Source organism: Brienomyrus brachyistius, chromosome 1 (assembly GCF_023856365.1).
Source record: "Brienomyrus brachyistius isolate T26 chromosome 1, BBRACH_0.4, whole genome shotgun sequence".
In the NCBI taxonomy this organism is placed as follows: Eukaryota; Metazoa; Chordata; class Actinopteri; order Osteoglossiformes; family Mormyridae; genus Brienomyrus; species Brienomyrus brachyistius.
This window is the reverse complement of record NC_064533.1, coordinates 6,848,194-6,862,507: the sequence shown is the minus strand read 5'-3', so window position 1 is coordinate 6,862,507 and position 14,314 is coordinate 6,848,194. Positions and strand designations below refer to the sequence as shown.

At 48.2% G+C, this 14,314-nt stretch overlaps 1 protein-coding gene across 1 annotated transcript in view; it reads left to right on the top strand.

Moving 5' to 3' along the window:
* The window catches only part of LOC125745466 (endosome/lysosome-associated apoptosis and autophagy regulator family member 2-like), a 31,023-nt gene that overhangs the window by 12,485 nt on the left and 4,224 nt on the right, over window positions 1-14,314 (top strand). The window contains exons 4-21 of the mRNA XM_049018369.1: window positions 134-281; window positions 1,014-1,103; window positions 1,343-1,448; window positions 1,529-1,681; window positions 4,215-4,303; window positions 4,649-4,829; window positions 7,090-7,218; window positions 7,937-8,027; window positions 8,113-8,215; window positions 8,364-8,501; window positions 8,879-9,142; window positions 9,645-9,818; window positions 10,083-10,272; window positions 11,388-11,484; window positions 11,757-11,858; window positions 13,115-13,241; window positions 13,391-13,569; window positions 13,945-14,107. Of these exons, the coding sequence (XP_048874326.1) occupies window positions 134-281; window positions 1,014-1,103; window positions 1,343-1,448; window positions 1,529-1,681; window positions 4,215-4,303; window positions 4,649-4,829; window positions 7,090-7,218; window positions 7,937-8,027; window positions 8,113-8,215; window positions 8,364-8,501; window positions 8,879-9,142; window positions 9,645-9,818; window positions 10,083-10,272; window positions 11,388-11,484; window positions 11,757-11,858; window positions 13,115-13,241; window positions 13,391-13,569; window positions 13,945-14,107 (2,524 nt within the window). The remainder of the gene's footprint in view (window positions 1-133; window positions 282-1,013; window positions 1,104-1,342; window positions 1,449-1,528; window positions 1,682-4,214; window positions 4,304-4,648; window positions 4,830-7,089; window positions 7,219-7,936; window positions 8,028-8,112; window positions 8,216-8,363; window positions 8,502-8,878; window positions 9,143-9,644; window positions 9,819-10,082; window positions 10,273-11,387; window positions 11,485-11,756; window positions 11,859-13,114; window positions 13,242-13,390; window positions 13,570-13,944; window positions 14,108-14,314) is intronic.

Below are 14,314 nucleotides of genomic sequence, written 5' to 3'. Positions count from 1 at the left end.
ATTATGCCAAAAAGGAACCCGCATTATGCCAATAAGGAACCCGCATCATGCCAATAAGGAACCCACATTATGCCTTTATACCTCCCTATATCTGATTCCTGAGACACAGCTTGCATTGTTTTGCTCCTTACAGCTCCACCTGGGTCCCCCAAGGGAACTACCTGGAGTCTAACAGGGACGAGTGCACTGTCTCTCTGATATACGCCGTGCACCTGAAGAAGCAGGGATCTGTGTCCTTTGACTACCAGTATGAGGACAACCACATCTTCTTTGAATTCTTTGTGAGTCTGCTTTGCATTTAAGAAGATATTACATCCATATGAATGACCTGCTCTTTTGTTCAGGATTAGTAATGTGTCTGTCTGTCTATGTCTCTCTGTGTCTGCCTGTCTATCTGTCTGCCTACTTGTCTGCCTGTCTTTCTGCCTACTTGTCTGTCTGTCTTTCTGCCTACTTGTCTGTCTGTCTGTCTGCCTGCCTGTCTGTTTGTCTGCCTGCCTACTTGTCTGCCTGTCTTTCTGCCTACTTGTCTGTTTGTCTGTCTGTCTGTCTGCCTACTTGTCTGCCTGTCTGCCTGCCTGTCTGTTTGTCTGCCTGTCTGTCTGTCTGACTGACTGCCTGCCTGTCTGTCTGCCTACTTGTCTGTCTGTCTGCCTACTTGTCTGCCTGTCTGTCTGCCTACTTGTCTGTCTGTCTGCCTACTTGTCTGCCTGCCTGTCTGTTTGTCTGCCTGTCTGCCTGTCTGTCTGTCTGCCTACTTGTCTGTCTGTCTGCCTACTTGTCTGCCTGTCTGCCTGCCTGTTTGTCTGCCTGTCTGTCTGTCTGTCTGCCTGCCTACTTGTCTGTCTGTCTGTCTGACTGACTGTCTGTCTGTCATGTGATAGCCTTCTTTGCTGTCACGCGACATTGTGTTTGCAGATGGTTCATTTTTCATTTTATCAGCAGAATCATTCATATAAACAGCTGTGCTCAAAGATATGTTTTTAGTTTGCTTACTCAGACTTTTCTTTCAGATCCAGAATGATCAGTGTCAGGAAATGGATCAAACGTCAGAGCAGAAGTGGATCAAGCTGACAAACAGCGGCGAGTGGGGCACTCACACCGTAAGCCCCTCACGTCACGCAACCATATCGAATCCCTTTATGATTTTCTGGACTTCACAAGCTCCAATATCAAAACAATACGTCCTTTCAGCAGTGGGCCTAACTGCGCCCTCTAGTGCCCATTAAGAATATCTGCTTGCTTTGTGAAAAATGATATCCTGCAAAACTGTGTAGAACAAGCAGTAGATTCTCACTGTCGGTCCACATTCCAGTATCTCCTACGTTGTTTCTTATTTCAGGTAAACCTGAAGTCGGGGACCAACATCTTGTACTGGAGGACAACTGGGATTTTGCTTGGGACCAAGGTCTTGAAGCCCGTGCTGCTGAAGAACATTCAGATTGAGGGTGAGAGAGAGCTGGAGAATTCGCATTTTGCCGTTGCCACAGCTCTGATACTAACCCAGCGTTGGCTGGCTCGCTCCCAGGTGTCGCCTACACATCGGAGTGCTTCCAGTGCAAGCCGGGCACCTTCAGCAGGACCCCGGGGTCCTCGTCGTGTGAGGTGTGTCCCAGGAACACCTATTCGGGCAAAGGGGCCAGCTCCTGTACCCTCTGCGACGACGAGAAGGAGTACTCACGTAGGTTCCGGTCAGAGATCATGCCTCACATGTTACGGCCAGTGGCGTCCGGTGGATCCTGCCCGTGGTTTTGATGATTGCTGATTGGCTGCTCTTGGTTCTGCTGTCTGCTTCATGGCTTTTAAAGTTTTATTTTAGCATGTGTTCAGGAGAACACAGTGAAATTCCTGTCAGTTGCGCGGTAGGAGAGAGGTGGACAAGACGGTACAATGTAAGAATATAATACAGAATAATGATACTCTGTTAGTTCCTTGGGGAAATTCCCTTTTTGTCCCATCTCGTTCTCCATGAGACACACAGACACACATGCAGGTGTGAGCACAGGGACAGCCGGGGTGCAGCACCCCTGGAACTGGGCGTTGAGGGCCTTTCTTAAAGACCTATGGATATGTGACTATTCTGCGGAGGCCAAGGCTCAAACCCACAATCTTCTGAATCAAGGCAATGAGATATAGCTGTCTGAGCCACACACTGCCCCCGGTGGTGAAAGCTTGAGTAAATTTGGGGGGAATTTAGTTGTGTTACAGTTTTTCCCAATTGTTTACACACATTTTCTAAAAGCATGCCCCATATTGTCATAACTCTACACACAAATCAAAAAACACACACACAATGAGCAAAACCCTTCAATTCTCTAGCAAAATGAAACTTTACGTTCAAAACAATGTAATTTCTTCTCAAAATGGTATTTTGTTTTCAAATGACACACGCAAACCATCATATGAATAGACATTTATAAGAACCAGTTGATCACTGATGTGCTTAATGTAAAACACTATGACCACTTCTTCTCCATTCATTATAATGACTTACTATAAGCCTTTTTTTGTTTTTTTTTTATATATATTTTACTGTATTTTTCCCACAAAAACGATGTACACAGTGTTCATCCCAACCAACGCAGTTGCACACACCGTGGTTACATATACAAACAACAGAAGAATTTACTGAATACAGTTACAGTAAAAAAAACAAAACAACTCTGCTGCATCCTCCCTTCTGTTTCGGTCTGGCCACTGCACCTCATCCACATGACAAGCAATGTTTGCCCTGGCCAAGCAGCGGGAGAAATATCATCTAGCATGACGAATCCAGCCATGAAAAGCATCAACTGCCATATCTCCACATGCATCTTCCATAGCTTGGAGAAGGGGTATACGTGTATGTGGATTTCGGTCATACACTTTCCATCTCCATGTAGAAAAAAATTCCTCAATAGGACTGAGGAATGGAGAATATGGAGGGAGATAAACAACTAAAAAATGTGGGTGGGCAGAGAACCAGCTGTGAACCAGAGCAGCCCGGTGGAAACTTACGTTGTCCCAAATGACAACATACCTGAGCTGCTCTGGGCCATCTATCTGATCTGCTGGAATGAGTGTGTTGTGTAGGATCTCCAGGAATGTGATCAGATGGGCAGTGTTGTAGGGGCCAAGGGTAGCATGGTGATGGATGACACCATGGCTGGTAATTGCTGCACACATTGTGATGTTCCCACCACGCTGGCCAGGGACTTCAACTCTTCAACTCTCTTTGCCCTGCCTCCCTCATTGTTAGACCATGGTTGACCACACGGTCAACCAAAGTGGCTTTGATCTCATCAGAGATTACGTTCCTTGGCCTTCCTCGTCCTCCCTGTCCTCCTCCTCTTACTCTCACTCCTCTGGCTCTGCCTCTGTTTCCAACGTTGGCATCCATTGCTGCCGAAACAGAAGAGCTCACCTGTTGGCCTTTTATAAAGCTCTGATTTCTAAATTACAATTATGTGTGACAGGTGTTTACCCATGTGATGAGTTAGTATGCAAAGTAGGGTTAACTGACTTTACAATTTTGACTGACAGTGTGTTCCTTGTGAAAACAAGAGATTTTCTTCATGAAAATTGTGCCAAATGCAGAGAAGTGTCGTGTTTTGAAAAAAGTGTGTTTTAAAACTGCAATTTGAGTGTAAAGCAGGAATTGTGCTTGTAGTTTAGCAGAATTGGTTCAGGGGGTTGGTGCATCAGTTACATGTTGTAGTCATTGTGTCTTAAGTACAAGTAACTGTGTGTAAACAGCTAAGAAAAACTGTAAGAAGGCCTGTTCCTGCCCAGCTGGCGGCATTTTAATTGGCAATATTTGATTTTGTATTGGACAGGCGCCTGTAAATATTGGGATCAATGAGGATCTGGGAAACCATGATTTCCTTCTGTTTATCTTCTGCGAAAGACAGTTTGGAAGGTCTGGCACTCTGGGGGCGTGGTCGGCTTTCTGCGGTCTGGCCCTCTGTGAGCGCATTGCCTTCGCTGGTCGAGTGTCTGAGCGTGCCAGGCTGTCGGACCGAACGCGGCATGGGCCTCTGAGTAATGCTTGAGTCAGAGGGTGCTGCACCCGCTGCCCACCTGCAGGGGGCGACGTGGTGCCAGCAGAGGGCGGAGTTAAACCAGGCAACTCTGTCACCTGGAGAACCAGTGCTGCCTCAGCGTCTATCCCAGCTTGCCGAAAGCCTGAAAGCAGATCCCTGCATGCGCGTTCCCTGAATCTGCTCTTTCCACAGCCGAGGGATCAGCGGATTGTAAGCGGAAGCTCCCATGCACGGAGAAGGACTACTTCCAGATTCACACGCCCTGCGACAGAGATGGCAAAGTAAGGACCTTACGCACGTGTTTGATTTCCTTGATCCCTCTGGTGATCCAACAATAAACCAATAAAGGGCCTGACAAATAAAAAAAATTAAAAAAAGATAACTGGGATAAGGGTGACATGGTGTCGCTCATCTCTGGGACTAGAGTTCGAGGCTCCACCCTGGCCTGTGTGTATGGAGTTTGCTTGTTCTCCCCATGTTATCATGGGGATTCTTCTGGGAACTGCAGTTCCCCCCATCGTTATTCCCTGCCTTGTGCCCATAAGCTCTGGGATAGGCTCCGGACCCTGCGTAGGACTAGTTACAGAAGAAGGATAACTAGCACATTTAAAATATTCTTGTCTCAGACTCAGATCATGTACAAGTGGATCGAGCCCAAGATCTGCATGGAGAATGTCACACGGGCCGTGGCACTGCCCCCTTCTGGCGAGCGAGAGAAGTGCCCGCCCTGCAATCCCGGTTTCTATAACCACGACACGGCCACCTGCTCCCCCTGCCCCCCCGGAACCTTCTCCAATGGCATCGAAGGTAACTGTGGCAACATGGGCGCGGGCCCCTCCTGTGAGCGTATGGTCCGACTGGCACTGACTGACGCGTGTGGGTGTTCCCACGGTGCCTCCCTGGGAAACTGTCTGTAGTAAACCAGCCGTTCTCATAGGTGTCACTTACTCATCGCTACGCTACTTTCAGCTGTAGCTCATTTTTCACAAAGATCTTGGCTCAGTTAATGTCAGTACGTTGAATTCACTTTTTTTTTAGTTGTGCATTTTTTTTTATTTCAATCTCATTCATCATTGAGCTCAATGTTTTTCTCGTTAGAGGACACATCCATGCTGTTATGCCTGATCCGTGGTGTGGATCCCACATCTGGACATCTGTGTCTGTTTTGTTGATGTGTAATACACCTAAAAACTCTCTTGTGTGTGTTGATTCTTGTCAGCACACTTCAAATATGAATGATCTATCTGTTTTTAAATAGCACTAAGATATACTATCATATGGTATCTGATAGGATCTAAGCAGTGACTCAGGTCACAGTGAGTCTTGAGCCTTTCCCAGGAAGCACAGTGCAGAAAACAACCACTAAGGGCATTTTGGAGACTCCAGGTCACCTAACCACATGAGGTTGGAACACGGGAGGGCATCAGAGTCCCTGGGGGAAAGAGGTGCGAAGAACTCACACACTCCGCTAGGAGTGGGATTGGAACACACACACACACACACAAAGCCAGGAGTGGGATTGGAGCACACAGAGCCAGGAGTGGGATTGGAACACACACACACAGCACACAGAGCCAGAAGTGGGATTGGAACACACACACAGAGCCAGACGTGGGATTGGAACACACACACACACAGAGCCAGGTGTGGGATTGGAACACACACTCAGGTAGGAGTGGGATGGGAACACACACACTCGGCAGTGAGTGGGATTGGAACACACACACTCAGCTAGGAGTGGGATTGGAACACACACACACACAGAGCCAGGAGTGGGATATTGGAACACACACACACAGAGCCAGGAGTGGGATTGGAACACACACACACACACAGAGAGCCAGGAGTGGGATATTGGAACATACACACAGAGCCAGGAGTGGGATTGGAACACACACACTAAGCTAGGAGTGGGATAAGAATACACACACACAGAGCCAGGAGTGGGCTTAGACCACACACACACACTGAGCCAGGAGTGGGATTGGAACACACACACTCAGGTAGGAGTGGGATTCGAGTGGGATTGAGCAACTGGCTTTATGCCACTTTTTGAACCATGTTGCCAGGCAATTGCCAACCAGCTGAGACAAGGAGCAACTCATCTGGATCTGAATGAACATGATAAGTCGGCCACTTCTGATCAAAGTTTTTCAAATAGAAATTTGTTTCCTAGTATCAATGGGAAAGTGAGGAACATTGCAACCTGGTCAGGGAAGGTTGCCCTGTGTATCATCACCCTAAAAGCATTAATGAGATAGATGATCACCGTTAAAAGCCCAAGGCCTGTGACATTCTCCCCCAAAACGACAAGCAGACATCCCATCTGTCCTGGAAGACCCGGGAGTCTCCCACAAATGTACAGCAGCTCCCTGACAACAGATCGTCTTCCCACCTACAGCCAACTACACTCACCCTCACTCCCCCAGCCCCTCCATTAGCTTACATCATCAAACCACCACCCCGCTTGACAGATTTCACAGCCAGGACCCTGCCTCCTGGTTCTCCGTCATCCACTTCCTTCAAATCAATATGCCTAAAGTGGGATGTCAGGTACCAGCTAACAATAAGGCCTAACAGCTAACTCTAAGGGCTAACACCAGCCTTGAAATCAGGGAGTTTCTCTCTGGGAGCGTTTCTGGGAGATGTCTGCCTGGCCAATGCAAATTAAACTAGAAAACTCTTTTATACTACGCTAACCTAATTATGTCATTAGGGTGAATCATTTCAGGTGTTAGCATTGCTAGTCTGTCCCCAGGGCAGTGGTGCTTTAATGGTTAGGGAAGTGCACTTGTAATTGAAAGGTTGTGGGTTCGAATCCCTGACCAGCAAGGCACTTCTGAGGTACCCTGAGCAAGATACCGCCCCCAAGCACTGCTCCCCGGGTGCTGAGTTAGCTACCGCCTGTTATGTTGCGATGTCACATATGTGTTAAATGCAGAGGACATATTTTGCTGTTGTGTGCCGTGGTGTGTCAACAATGACCACTGATATCTAAATTCTAAAAAAATAGAAAAAAAGAAGCCCCACCCATCAGAAAGTCTGATAACCCCACCCCCTCTCCCAGCATGCCAGAAGTGCCCAGCGGGCACGGAGCCGGCCCTCGGATACGAGTACAAGTGGTGGAACGTGCTGCCTGCCAACATGAAGACATCCTGCTTCAATGTGGGCAACTCCAAATGTGACGGCATGAATGGTGAGGAAAGATGCAGTAAGGGCTTTTGGGGGCTAGATGGCGCTGTGGGACCATCGATGAAACAGTGATGCCTTTAGACTTGACGCTTGGACGGTACATGTTCATTCCAGACCGATGTGCAAGTTCATATTTTATTATTCCATTACCTCAAACACTGAAAGTGATTTACTGCTGTCCACTGAAGTAGGACGACTGGGATGACCAGCGCATGTGAGGGAATGGGAGCCATTTAGATCTGCCACTCTGTTTCCTACATTATTGCAAGGGCGTGCTTGCACCTAGAGGCGTTCGCACATTTCACACAGGAAATGTTCTGCCCCGAAAAGTGAATTGTGGCCACATGGGTCCCCGATTTTAGTGTTCAGTGGGACGATTGATTAACTGCTTGGTCTCACAGCCTGGAAGTCAGAACCTCGGAGTTCCAGAAAGCTGAGCGGGGTTCGTTTTACATCCTTTCACGAGCAAAGGTCTGTGAAGGAGAATGAGGAAGGCTGGCCTCTTAGGGCTTCTGTTGAGGTTATTCAGATTTGGGTTGAGATCTTTTGAGGAGAAGGTGATACTCGTGTGTATAGTGAGCCTCCACAGATGCACTGAAGGCCTAGGCTGTGGCAGCTGGTCCATATAAAGCAGCACTGAAGGACACCATAACCCTGTTGTATGTTGACAATGTCATGCCTGTAAGAAGCTGCTGGACGAAATATGTTTTTGGTTCTTTTAGGCTGGGAGGTGGCTGGGGACCATATCCGCAGTGGAGCAGGAAGCTCCGACAATGACTACCTCATCCTAAACCTCCGCGTTACAGGATTCAGGTGAGCGGCCGGGATCCGTGTCGATTTGGAAAACTGTCGCTTTGGAGGGGGGGGCTGGACCCTTACAGTGCATTTGTGCCCATAGGCTTCCAACGTCTGTGATGGAGAGCAAGGGCAGCGAGTTCGGCCGTATAACTTTTGTCTTTGAGACCATCTGCTCTGCCGACTGCGAGCTCTACTTCATGATGGTGCGTCCGTCTCCACACCCATAGCCATAGATCAGTGTTTCCCAATCCAGTCCTTGGGGGACCCATAGGCAGTCCACGTTTTTGCTCCCTCCTAGCTCCCAGAGGGAGCAGAAATGTGGACTGTCTGGAAACACTTGTGCCCTTGCAGGATGTGAACAGGAAGAGTACCAGTGTGGTCGAGTCATGGGAGGGCAGCAAGGAGAGGCAGTCATACAGCCACGTCATCACCAAGAACGCCTCGGTGTCTTACACGTGGGCCTTTCAACGGACCAATCAGGCAGCTGATGTAAGTGTCCCGGCGGCTGGGGAGATACACCGGGTGACAACTGATGATGTAGTCTCAGAGGGACTGGCCTAAGAGCTCAGTGACCGCATGTCACACTCAGTATTGATATTCATTTGCATTGCGTAAATTATTAAATGATTTTGGAATATCAAGGTTGGAGGAGATCTGAACCTGTACCTCCTCTGCTCTTCTGAGTAGGAGGTCAGGAGACTTGTTCTTTGGGAGTGCTTTTATGGTGGGTGATTGTTTGCAGGGCTTTGAATAGAATATCTAGAGTTAAGCTTATCTTACCTGGCAGAGGAATCTCCTGGCAGCGTTAGCTTGCTGACCGAAGATTGAGAAACATGCTACAACCCCACATGTCGTTTGTCGTCCAGGGCAGGAGGCTGGTCAACGACATCGTGAAGATCTACTCCATCACGGTCACCAATGCCCAGGACGGCGTGGCGTCCTCCTGCCGTGCCTGCGCCATGGTATCCCAGCAGTCGGAGTCTTCCTGCGTGCCCTGTCCCGCTGGGCACTACATCGACAAGGAGACCAACCGATGCCGGGAATGCCCCCCGGACACCTACCTGTCAGGACATCAGATCTACGGCAGGGAGGCCTGTCTGCCCTGCGGTCCTGGCAGCAAGAGCAACAAGGTATCACAGTGTATCGCCTCCCAGTATGGGCATTGCTGAGAGTACTGCCTCCTAATATGGTAGGGTGACCAGATAACCCATGTGAGGGGAAACTCTTTGGGCTACTTTAGGTTTTACAAGCTACTTTAAAACTGAAAGGCACCTGTGCTAGGATAAGTTCTTCTTGTGAATTTGACTAGTTTGTTTCTCTGATTGAATGACTCATCCAGCTGTTTCGCATTAATATTAGTGGCACAAGCATGATTTTAGGAGACTGACCAATCAGCACACAGCAAGAACTCAATGCTATAGTGAAATCCGGGTCCTTTTAATCGAAACAGTACTTTAAAAACCCTGTCCTAGCTCAGAGTGTCCCCCGTGACATGGATGATCTGGACACCCTGCAGTGTGGGAATTGGAATGGGAATGGAGGCCTGCCTTCAGGTATAGCTGTCACTGAAAGAATGCACTCTGTCCGGGGTTCTGATCCAACCCGTTTCCATGTCCCATTCTGTCCCGGAAGGAGCACTCCGTCTGCTTCAGCGACTGCAGCTTCTCCCACACGGTGCAGAACCAAACCCTGACCTACGACTTCAGCCCGCTCAGTGCTGTGAGCTCCGTCATGAATGGGCCAAGCTTCACATCCAAGGGGACCAAGTACTTCCACCAGTTCAACATCAGCCTGTGCGGACATGAGGTCTGGCTCCGTTACCGGCTGCCCTGTTTACCCCCGTGGAGGGGTGGGGGTCTCCTGCCATAGATTGTATTTGCTTCTTGCAAATGACTAAAGCCTGTATTTGCAAAATAGGAGCTATACAATCCTGTATATTACAGGGTTTACCTATTGATTTCCTACTGAGTGAAGATTTGGAGTGTTCAGTTTTTTTTCACACGCAGTTGAGGTGATACTTGATGAAAACAGCCTTTTTGAAAATGTCTATCCCTGTGCTCCACTCCACAGGGAAGGCGGCTGGCCATGTGCACTGACAACGTGACGGACCTGTCCAGCAAGGACGTGCAGAGCGAATCCAGCGAGCTGGTGAACTGGGTGGAGACCTTCATCTGCCAATCAACCATCATCCCTTCGGATGGGCGGGGCTTCCGCACAGCCCTCTCCTCCCAGTCCATCAGTCTCGCAGACACCTTCCTGGGTAAGGAGGTCTACCCTACACGTGGCAGAGAAGCTAGGCATAGTGGGAGTGAGATAGTGAGGGGGTGCACTTGCTTAGTGCTAGTAGCACTTAGTGGTACTTCATGGTACTTACTGCTAGCTTGGAGGTACTAAGTGTTATCCAGTATTTTGCAAATCACTGCATTATAGCTGCCTCAGAATAGATAACTGGGCCAGTGTGTAGCTCAGTGGGTTAGGATGCTGTGATCAGAAGGTTGCTGGTTCAAATCCCAACGTCAGCAGAGTGATGTCACTGCTGGGCCCTTGAGCAAGGTCCCTAACCCCCAATTGCTCTAGGGTCTGTCTGACTCTGCTTTGGCTATAGGATAGAATTTTGGATAAAAAATGTCTGCTAAATGAATTCAGTTAAATGTTTTTGATGCCAGATGTTAACCTTGAGAATAATATAACTCACCCACAATATTAAGAGAATCCAGGGTTCTTCAGCTGATTGCTAAGTACGATGGGGCCTCGATCTGTTCCCAGTGTCTTGGGTCACATGTCAGACTCACCACTACTCACCAGAAAATAGGCCACTGCCCCCCCCCATCCCCTCCCAAAGCCCCAGCCCTCAAGACCTGCAAGTCAGTCTGCTGAGTAGCGACTTTCTGAGCCCCGTTGCAGCTCATTCAAATGGAGAGCTAAGCTCTTTAACGCTGTTGTTAACTGTTCCTGCCTGACAGGAACCTGCCGACCATCACTGTTAAAGACAGCCAGGGGCGGCCTTGTGTGAAATTGCTTTCTTCTTACCGGCAAAGCTGCCATCAGTTCTGGAACTTTTTTTTTTTGCTACAGGAAAAAAAAAACACACAGATGCTACAAACCTAATGATTTTCCCAGAAGCTAAAGTTCGATAATGGATTATAGAGGAGTGTGTCTGTCGTACGTCTTTATTTATAAAGATGTGCCAAGTTTGTCAGTTTATCTGAGCCGCTTGGGCAACTCTGTTGTCTAGCAGTTATGCTATGAATAGCATCTGGACTGAGAAATCCTGAGAAATCTTCATCAGCATTTTCCCGCTATTTTCCTGAGAACCGGCCTTCGTGTTTCCGATGCCCCGAGTCTGACTTCTGTAATCCCATCTGATTCCCGAAGGAGCGACAGTGGACGGCACGCTCGCCGGCGTCACCCTGAAACCTGACCTGTTCCCTGGGACTCTGAGGAAAGTGCCAGACGTCAACTTCTTCTACCGGTGAGTGTCTGCAGATGAGTGAGCATGTGCTAAGGGTTAGTCAGGAAGAAGATATTTTTCAGTATAATTCAATCAAATGGATAAACATATCTGTTTATTTTAGGTACCAAATTTAGACTTGGTTGCATGATTCCTGTTTACTTTACTTTGGGGATATTTCACGCTGCTACGAAATTTTCTGTTTTGTTCAGATTTGTAATATGAACTTTGTTCTCCAATGACTCGTTGGCTCATTTTTGCTCGATGTCATGAGAACGCTCTTCCGTTCTCAGATCACCGCAGGCGACATCTTCCTGTGACAAGGGCCGACATACGGTCATCACCTTAAGATGTAACCCAGAGAAAACAGAACGAGGAGAGCTCTCCGTGCCCAGGTAGCTGTCGCTCCATGCAAGGCGCCCATTTGGCGTCTCCTGCCAACACGTGTCCTGACTTGCACAGGCAATTTTAGGGTGTTCTTCAAAGTAATACCTGACGATCTGTAGAACTTTAGGTGTTTGGTGGCTTTGAGGAATGCCATTTAAGCAGAGAGGGGTGAAAATGAGTGATGGATGACTACTGAAGAAGAGGCAGAAGGGTACGGCAAGGCTCTGAACAGACTAAAGCATTGCAGCATTCGAAAGAACTTCAGTGGAATTCAGCTTTTCTTCATGAGTATGCAGTGTCCTGCATCTTCACATGGACATGCGTGAGAACAAAAATAAGTACAAAAACAAGTCAACAGATATTCCAGTGTGTCTTTTAATGCATTTTATAAGAGCTAAAGGAAGGACAGTGGTCAGGACCACATGCATGGGAATGACTGGATTGGAACACAAAACCAGTGTGTGTGGTCCGAAAGGCCAAGAGAGAGGAGCCTTCCGGTAATTAGGAACAGGTGAATGAATGGGGTCTTCACCTAGGGCATACATACCCCCAGGGGCACCGCTAAGGGGGGGAAAGTTGGGACAATTCTAAGGGCCCACGCCCTTTAGGGGCCCCCAGAGATCTGAATGGGTGTGGTAGGGGGGCCCAACCTCATATTTTGTCATAGGGCCCAAAATTGCTAGCGGCGCCCCTGCATACCCCCTCCCAGTCTTCCGCGTATAAAACGATATTCTTGTGCTGTAAATATGGTAGAATACTAAACAATGGACGATAATTAAAGTGACCAACGATGTATGAATAGAGATGAAAAGCATTTCACCAGGATTATACATGGGCTTGTTGCTTTGTTGCTCTGTTCACATGTGTGCACAATCGACACCTGGAAGAAGTGATTACAGCTTCAACGCAGGAGACTTTGAAGGAGCTGAGGCATGAAATGTTCAGGGAACCAAATTCCCGGGATTCACTGAATTTGACTCAGTCCTTTAAATTAGTCGCAGCATTTGGATCTTCCTTGATGTATGACCTGGCAAATTCAGCTCAATTCAGCACACTTTAAGTACTCCGAGTTCTTCAGAAGTTCCTCCGAAGTTCTGGTAAAGATGTTGCAGTGCTTCAGCCTGTGTAAAAACCTAATTGGAATGTTTTAAAGTTGACGGTAGATCTTAAAAAGAGAACAGTGAATCCTTCTAGGTGGAATGGAACACCAATATAGCAATTTATACATGGTTCAGTATGACCAACGCCCAGTCTGCTTGCTCAGTAAATGCCCTGCGGGAACCTGCGATGGCTGTATCTTCAACTTCCTTTGGGAGAGTTCCAGCGCATGCCCTCGCTGCACAGAGATGGACTACCATGAGATCGAGGGGGCCTGCAAAAGTGGAGCCCAGGTGAATATCTGCCTACTTAGTTTGTTTGCCATGTATATTGTCACGGGCTTCCGGAAGTGACTGTGTGCACATGTGATGTATTGTTGTTGCATTGTTCCTTCATGTGTTTGTATTGATCTGGGCCTACATTCTTCCTCTCCTTCCTTCAGGACACTCTCTATGTTTGGAATGAACCAAAGCTCTGCACCAAAGGCATCCGGCTCCCAGCGAAGAAGACCATGCCCTGTGAAGACATCAACTTCTGGCTGAAGATCGGAGCTGGGCTCGGCGCCTTCATGGGCGTGCTCCTCATTGCCCTCACCTGCTACTTCTGGAAGAAGAACAAAAAGTACGGGCGCACTTGTTCATGGCCAGTTTCTGTGGTCCTCAGTGTAGACCCTTCTGTGATGTCTGGCACAGTGAATACTGCCAGCCCCCAGGAACTGACTCTGTTAGACACACTTCACTAGCTACAGAGAAGATATGTCTAGAAGCTTTGAAGCTACTTGAAAACGCTTAAAAGTAACGGTGGACGGATGTGTTTTTAATCTAAATTTTAAGAGAATTTCCTTGACACCTTCTGGCCAAGACAGGCAGCACCCTTGAAGGAGATTAAATGTTTGTGCGTGAGCCTTGATTAGTTCATCTGTGAATCTTGTGGTCATATTGTGTGCTGGTAGGGCTGAATGGCAACTAATGTGTGTTTTTTTTTGCACCCTGGCAGGTTGGAGTACAAATACTCCCGCTTGGTGATGACCGCCAACAGGGAGTGCGAACTGCCAGCGGCCGACAGCTGCGCCATCATGGAAGGCGAGGACAATGATGATGATGTGGTCTACTCCAACAAGCCCTCGCTACTGGGCAAGCTGAAGTCCATTGCTACAAAGGTGAGGCCGAGGAGCCAGGATTTACTCCTACCAGGCCCTTAGCCAGAAATGAACTTTGTTAGAGGTCCGGCAACCAATCCGCTAAGTCCCCCTTAGGAGATTTTGGTGATTGGCGGGTGGGGGTATCTCCTTCCGGTCATTTAGCTGATGGGGGGGGGGGGGGTTGAGGTCACCCTCTATAGGTTTTGCTGATTGAGGATTTCAAGG